Below are 8,419 nucleotides of genomic sequence, written 5' to 3' on the forward strand. Positions count from 1 at the left end.
AATTATATTTGATTTTATTTGATATTTTTTTATAAGACAACCAAATATGAAAAAAGTCATTTTCTTTTGTATTTTTTTTTTCTTTCTTTAATTTTTTAGGGGAACCAAATATAAATTCGTTTCAAATAAACCGATTTGAAAGTATATATATATATATATATATAACATCATGAACTTATTCCTTTATTTGATGTGGAATATACAATTACTCATTTCATAAGATTGCAACGCTGAACAGTCATGTCTATATTTAGAGTCATGCTAATATTGTCCGCTTTAGGACTAAAGGGTCTTTATGGTTTAAAACATATTTATACGATTAATAAGAGTTCATACATATATAACACCAAAAATATATTAGTCTATATATATATATGAGTTCTTTTTAATTGTTTGAACGTGTTTTAAAATTATGAACTTTTATGTTTTTCAATAAACAATGTCATTTGAGAGCGGATTACTACAAAAAATCAAATCCCTAATTATAGTGTAAGAGTTTGTTTGGCTCTACAAACCTAATTATGGTGTGAGAGTTTGTTTAGCTTTGCAAACCTATGAAAGAGAACAAGGACGCTATGGGAATGACTTTAATATCCCACATGCAATAAAAGAAAAAGTTTTTATAACTATACATGTATAAACTATCTTTAATTATGTAGACGTGTTTCAAAATCGTAAAAAACTTTAAATGCTCAAAACATTGGTAACAAGTTAATATCATATTTATTTTAATTTTAGGAATATAAAGTTTTAAAGTGCTTAAATTTTTTTAGAATAGAAATTTGAATGCATAAGGTTTTGCTTTCTTTTGAATACATATATTCATGGTTTTAAAAATGCAGTGTCTGAAATTGGCAAATTGGCAGTCGAAAAAGAGGATAATTTCAAGCCTTCCAACATTAAATTCTAATTCAAAACCTTTGATTTTGAATAATGAATAAAAATAAAAGAAAATGAAAGAAAATAGTCCACACTCACCAATCAATAATTCAACACCATATGGTAGATATTTTTGTAAAAAACAATATCTTAATACAACCATTCTGTTGTTGTCAAACTAAGCCCATATTGGTGATCGTTAGCTTGTAGGAGTATAAATCACTCTACAAGGCTGCCATCCCAACCAGAGCCTACTACTGCAATTGATGCCTTACCATTACAAATCAAAATTCAGTGACTGTAAACCTTTGTTATGTAATCAAATTAAGATTTTCGAACAATAATGCGCCTTTCTCTCTTGTATTCAACTTCATCTCTCTGGTGCATAATTAACAGAGCTCTTCTTACAATAGATTCATTCATTCCCATCCTGGTCATATCATCAATCAGCCGTCTCTCCGATATGTGGCTTCCAATTCCCATTCTTCTCTTTATCTGTGTTTCAGCTTGCTGTTCATGGGGAACCCAAGTGTTAGTAAAAATAAGAAACAAAGAAAAGAGAAAATGGAGGTGAGGGTGTCAATCACATGCCTTTATCTCATTTGCCATTTCTGCAGTAAGATTCATGTGTTCATTTATTCCAGACCTCGCTGCATCCATTGTGGAAACATTAAAAAGCCTTATTGCTTCCAAAACGTTCTCCTCAGTTGCTACATGGGACCTGAAATTATGGTTCAAGAAAATGAAATGGGTCAACTCCAGGAGAACAATATTTCAAAATTCGAATTGGCAATGTGAATTCAAAATTTGTGAGATTTCCTGGACATGGATCTGACCTGCCATCCTCATTCACGTCAAGTCCCAATTTAAAACATCTTTCATGTATAATCTATGAAACTGTTCATCAAGAGTGTTTATGCCGTTTTTTATACCCAGGTAAGGGGTAAGAATGAGAGCCACTAACTTGGAGTGGTTCAGAAGTTAATGGATGAATGAATTCTAACAGCAGCTAGAGTTCAGTTATCAATTTGCTTAGCTGCAATTAGATTCTATTGCTTCAACATCAGCACATGGCGCATAGCAACCAGTCTGATAAGGTCAATTTCAAAGGTTGACTATTACATAAAAATTACAACCCCCAGGGCGAATGTTGTCACCCCAATCATGGACACTCCTGAAATAGCATAAGATTCCATAATGCAAGAACTGAAAATTATAAAGTCATTCCAAAGGAACTATTCCTAGAGAATATGATTACATGAAATTAACACAGTAATTTCCCTTTAGTTGCTCCAGAAGTGAAGAAGTCTATCCAGCAAATTCACTCTCTATGGACTAAAGTTCCTGGGTGTTATCTCAACCCTTGCCATCAATCAATTTATCTTTTGATATTTTGAGTATTATTTTCATGAGCAATTAAGGACTATGCAAACTGTCAAATTCTACACCAGTACTTACAGTCTCATCTTTGCAAGTGCCTCACTTAACCTTACGATAGCTTCTAGTTGTCTTACAGTAATTGGTATGGCAGCTGCCTCCCCAGTTTCATTTGCTTGCTGTCTCATATCCTACAAAAACCAGCATATTTAAGAGAATATTCTTCTATGGGGATATGAGCTGACAACAAGGATACCTGTCTGATTTTGACATAATTATTCTGCAACATTGTGGATGCAGAATCTGACAGGCGAGGATGACATTCGGTTCGACAATACTGTATATACCTGCAAAAAGTTTCAATTCTCTCATCAATACTCTACAGGAAAAAAAGCATCATACAAAATGCATGATTGATAGCTTCACAATTTATACCTCTTCAGCCAGTTCTCTTCTTTAGAAGTTCTAGTGTCACCAGAGGTTGCATCAGCAGATGCATGAACTTTTATGATATGGCTAGCTATTATCTGTATCAAAGGAGCATTGAGTGAGGCACTCACATTAAAGAAGGGGCATGCAAACCACTTCAAAATGAAAATATTTCCTTTGTTTCTACATTTGCATTCATATGGTCTACACAGAAAAACCATTGTAGGATTTCAAGAAAAGAAGTGGTTTTGAATCTTTTGATATTTGATCATCCAACTCCATTTTTTCAGTTACAGCATGTAGATTTGCATCTTCAAATGCACCAGGAAACAAAATGGAATGATTTAATTTCCCTGATGCAAAAAGCCATTGCCAAGCAAGAGAATTGAGTACCTTATCCTGACTGTACATCCTGATATCTTTCACAATGAAAATCAAGTCAAATCTTGAAAGAATTGTTGTCTGCAAGTCGATGTTATCTTGAGCAGTCTGGAATGTAAGTAGTTTTATTAGTTGCCTGCTTAGGAAATCATAAGCATGAATATAAGAAGTAAAGAACAAATCTGAGGAAGAAAAGGGGCCATGGACCTTAAGATCATCATAACGTCCTGATGGTGGGTTAGCAGCTGCAAGCACAGAAGTTCTAGAATTAAGCACAGTTGTTATTCCCGCTTTGGCAATGGATATGGTTTGCTGTTCCATGGCTTCATGAATGGCAACCCTAAACCACATAAAGATAACTTGTAAGAACGACATAAATATGACTGATGTACAAGGGATAGAGTGTTATCAGGATCCATAATAGTTTAAATTACCTGTCCTCTGCCCTCATTTTGTCAAACTCATCAATACAGACAACACCTCCATCTGCCAAAACCATTGCTCCTCCTTCTAGATAAAATTCACGCTGAATCATGTAGAGTTTGAATTTGAAGTCAGATAACCTAATTATTTTGAGGGAATTTAAATAAACTCATCAACTCCATTGACAAAGCTTATCTGGAGAAAGAAAGAGCTAGAGAATTGACATTAGGATCAGCACACATGATAGAGAATCTCAAAAACTTACAGTGCTACTATCTCGAATCACCGAAGCTGTAAGACCAGCAGCTGATGAGCCTTTCCCTGATGTATAAACAGCTACTGGAGCAGTCTTCTCAACAAACTTCAAAAACTTCAGAAAGTAATCATCAAGTCAGTGCCTAGGCTTATGTAACAATGAAAGAGGAGCAAGATCTTAAATTTAAATTTTTTTGAGTTTCTTTTCTCCAAGTCTAGATGACATGGTCTGGATTGAAATTATCAACCCTTCCAACACAAATAGGATTAAAAATAGGTCATCTGACACATTAACAACTACAAGGCATATGACTGACCTGTGATTTAGCAGTGGATGGATCCCCCAAAAGCAGCACATTGATATCACCTCTTAATTTCACACCATCTGGTAAATTCTGCACTTACAGAGGAAGTGATTATGCTTTGATAAACTATATAAATATGTTAAAAAGGTACAAGTTCAAAGTATACCTTCCTTGACCCTCCAAATAAAAGGCAAGCCACTGCTTTCTTCACATCCTCGTGACCATATATAGAGGGAGCAATCTTGGAGCATATTCTTTTGTAAGCATCCGCTTCTGAAGCAAACTTTTTGAATTCTTCCATCTGCAGGCAATACACAATTGTGTTAGAAGATAGAAAAGGAACAAGAAAAGCATGCTGGTGGCAGAACACACTGAACAAGATAAACTAGCTGCAAAGAGCTTGGTTCTTTCTATGATATATATATATATATATGGGAAATCCCTACTGAAGTTGAGAAGGAAAAAAACGACCACCAATTGAACCAACATCACTGATCTAATTTGAATAATGTTGCGAATTCAATTAAACTTTCTGGCCCATTTCTTCCATAAATACAATCTTTTGTTCCAAAAATATTGGACTCTCAATAGCTAATTTCATAGTCTCTTGATACTCATAACAAAGGCTGGGTCTTAGTTATTTGCAACTGTTAACAACAAATAGGAGATATAAATATGTATGTCAACAATGAAATTTTAAATTCATAAAATTATTTCGTAGGATTTGCAGAAGCATGTTAGTAAATAAGATGCTGCAAAGAGAAAGAATATCACTTTTTGAATTTACAACTTCTCTGATATTGTTAAACTCACGTCTTCTGATGTAAAGGCAGCTGGACCTCGGGAGTTGGCCTCATTAGCTTCTTCTATTCCTACAACTCTGATATAAGGCTGTCTAACTGCAACTGCCCCTTTATGGCTGCATAAGAACCAATCAATCAACAAACCAACTAACCCATAAATAAACATGTAATTCCAACAATCAAAATTAGTGAAGATTAAATCACAAATTGTGTTATGCTTATCTCAGTGTCAAATGATCCTTACGAGGTGGAAGAATTGGCTGCCTGATAAATACTGTAAATTCCCATGATAGTCAATCTTGTGCCTGGTACAATGGTTTGGACAAGATGGCGATCCACTGATAGAAGCATGTTTCTAGGAAGCTCCCCAGTAGGTACATCCTATCATTTCCAAAATAGCCTAGTCAAATAAAAATAGACTCAATGTCAATTTCTATTCATTGATCAGTGTCCCTACCTCAGGATTCTCCTGCAATTTCAGGGTCTGTTGATCAACATATTTGCTTTTATCAGGAACCACTATCCAAGGATCGATAGGGCATGGCTCTTCTCCCGGCTAATAAAATCCCATTCACTTGCATCATTATCAAGACTTTACAAATAAAGCACTTGCAACAAATATCAAAAGGCACATTAAAGATGAACCTGAGGGATATGGTCACAAGAACGAGGGACTATTGCCCCTCCAAGACCTGGTCGACAAGGAACTATCTTCACATTTTTACAATTCTTGCACAATAGAGTCACATAAGTTGCCTTCGCCTTGGTCCTTGAAGCAGCAATGGTGATCCCAGCTATCTTTACAAGTTTCGAGATAAATTGAGCCTACCAGCCAGCAGAAATAAAAAAAACAAATCAAAATCCAAAAACCCATCGTAACCCTAAAATACAAAACCAAAAAATCCCTAACCCTCCATTTCTAAAGCTGGGATAGTGAAGGGGATGAAAAGAAAATTGAACCATACCAAGCCAAATGTGCATCAAGCTAGTCTAAGTTGATCATAACGATTCAAAATTCCAATTAACACAAATAGAGATTTAACATTCCAATTTCTATCGTTTTCCAATATTTCACGAGTAAACAGACGAGCACAGAACCAAACCCACTAACCCCAAGTGAACGCATTGACACCGAATCCTCCTTAGAAGTCAACAGAATCTGCACTTCCCCGGTCATCGGCTCCTCCAACTCTCCCGTCTCTCCGGCTACCTTCGACTTCAAACTCACCAAAACCTCCGCCGCCGCAGTTTCAAACTACCAAAAAAAAAAAAGAAAAAAGGAAAAATCAAAACTCAAAACTTCTAGAAAATCAACAAATTTGTAACCAGAGCAAGGGTCCAGTGTACCAGAGGGAGGTAATCCGCAGGAGAAGATCGGAGCTTGGCAGGAAGGTCGGCATCGAAGGCGTGGAGATCTTCCATGTCGACGCGAAGGTAGGTAGGATTGTGAACCAGGCTTTCTCTGTAGGGGAACACATTTTTGTCGCTCTCGAATCCTCTGATGAACTCCTTGAATTTGCGAAGGGCGGAGTGGCGGGTTGCAGTGGTTTCGGGATCGCCGGCGCCAGCTCCGCCGCGGGGAAACTGCGCTTGGTCGCTGTAGTACACGGCTCCTTCGTCCCAACCTGACATCTCTGCTCTCTTTCTCTCTCTCTCTCTCTCTACACTCTACTTTCCCTCTCTACAACTCTCTCCATTGCTGTAACAAAAAAGATTGATTTTAGAGAGAGATTTTGGCGGGAAGGATTTGGCGGGAAATGATGAGGTTGGCGCGTGGGTTGGGATCCCCTGGGCGGTGTTTGGTGGCGAGTGGATTTGTGGACGGGATGTGGATAAATAAATGCACCTGGTAGAAATGTTTCCATCCTGCAAAATGGTTGTGGTTTTTTCTTTTCCTTTCTTTTCTTTTTTCCTTTTAATGTGAAAGCATGATATGGGGTTACATAGAAAAAAGATTTGAAGATACTAAAAAGATATGATGGAAACACCATGGCACTTTGTTTAGATCATTTCTATAATGATTACGGTTAAGGTTAATTATGGGTTGAAACTAATTTAATCCTAATCATATTTAATAATAAGTTAACGAGATAATGGATTAAAATGGATGAAATCTTTGGCACTTTGGAAAACTAACCGTTCACCTTTTTTTCAACCTAAAAAATACCTATTTTGACAAAAATGTCCTCATTTTTATTTATTTATTTATTTTTTTGCAAAAATAATCTTTTCTTTTAAAACACACGTGTAAATAATGAAAATGTTGAAGGGTATTTATGTAAAAAAATGAGTTACTCTTTCAGTTTAAAAACGAGGAATGTTAGTTTTATAAATTTGAGATATTTTCATCATTTTTAATCAATTAATCATAAGTTAATTATATTTTAATGCTAATTGTGATTAGTTACTGTAAACACGAGGTGGCTAAGTTGTAAAATTGTAAACATTGGTTGGTGACACCCTCCTTGAGTTTGCCACATCATGTTTACTCTACTCACTTATTTAAAGGATTGTTTGGCTTCATTTCAACCATTAAAGAGTTGTTATGCTTGGGTGAAGCTAGAGAAAGAACAAAGAAAGAAAAAGGGAAGAAAACAAATAGGAAATGAAGAGGAGTTTGGTATTTTTTTTATGAGTTGGGTTATAACCTATTCTTTGAGGCAAATAATCAGTACAATTTATTTCAAAATAGACTCAAGAAGATTAGTTAGGTTTTGTTAAGTTGGATTAGGTTGATAAATCTTTAAAGTATGTTTGAAATAAAGATTTTGGGTGGACAAATAATGATGAATTAGCTTGGAAATGTAAAGAAAGAGATGAAACTAGGCTGCTTAATTAGAATCATCCACAAGAAAAAAAAAAGTGATAAGCTCTAGGTTCTAAAAATTCAACTACATCATATTGACGTATGCATAAATTGATGAGATTCAGGCTAAGAGGTGGATGAATAGGCACATGAGTAGAATGAGCAAGCGAATTCATCTTAAACATATATATGAAAATATTATTCATATTGATAAGAATTTAGATGTTAATATAGGTTAGGAAATGAGGAAATATTTATAATGTCGAGTTACTACAATTCACAAAATAAAAAATATTTTAAACCTTTATGGTTATAGTTTGGAAAGTTATATCATGCATTTTTATTCCTCCTCATGATAGCTAAGGGTAGACTTGTTGATTGATGTATGGATGTTTATGTCATTTGCATAACAACACATTTGCTTTCTTGGATCTTAAATGTGTATCATGACTTGATTTTGTATGTGTTGGAAAATATACATAACTTTATGCATATGAAGATTTGCTAGTTAAGAAATATTTGTAAATTAAGTTTTTTCCTTATTAATTTAGTTGATTGTTTCTTTTACTAAATAAAAATATCCTAGGCTATAAATAACCTTTTTTTTTTTTTACCTCCTAGAGATTTCTTATGCTAAGATGTTTTGATCGACAATTTCAAATCATCTAGTAAAAAAGATGGATATGAAAAAGCAATCCACCTAAAATGTTATGGGATTTGATTCCTCTATAGAAATTCATTCCTAAAAGGAGTTGAGATCT

At 34.9% G+C, this 8,419-nt stretch overlaps 1 protein-coding gene across 1 annotated transcript; it reads right to left on the bottom strand.

Moving 5' to 3' along the window:
• Positions 1–981: 981 nt before the first annotated feature.
• Positions 982–6,544, bottom strand: LOC117924527 (DNA replication licensing factor MCM5). The gene is made up of 17 exons (XM_034843159.1): positions 6,200–6,544; positions 5,964–6,107; positions 5,498–5,677; positions 5,310–5,408; positions 5,097–5,233; positions 4,863–4,968; positions 4,216–4,350; positions 4,062–4,139; positions 3,755–3,859; positions 3,501–3,592; positions 3,274–3,406; positions 3,079–3,174; positions 2,692–2,783; positions 2,513–2,603; positions 2,338–2,447; positions 1,471–1,600; positions 982–1,389 (listed from the first exon to the last, which is right to left on the bottom strand). The coding sequence occupies exons 1-17, from the start codon at positions 6,482–6,484 to the stop codon at positions 1,204–1,206; spliced, it is 2,199 nt and encodes a 732-aa protein (XP_034699050.1). The 5' UTR covers positions 6,485–6,544; the 3' UTR covers positions 982–1,203.
• Positions 6,545–8,419: the final 1,875 nt, after the last annotated feature.

Source organism: Vitis riparia, chromosome 11 (genome assembly GCF_004353265.1).
Source record: "Vitis riparia cultivar Riparia Gloire de Montpellier isolate 1030 chromosome 11, EGFV_Vit.rip_1.0, whole genome shotgun sequence".
Lineage (NCBI taxonomy): Eukaryota > Viridiplantae > Streptophyta > Magnoliopsida > Vitales > Vitaceae > Vitis > Vitis riparia.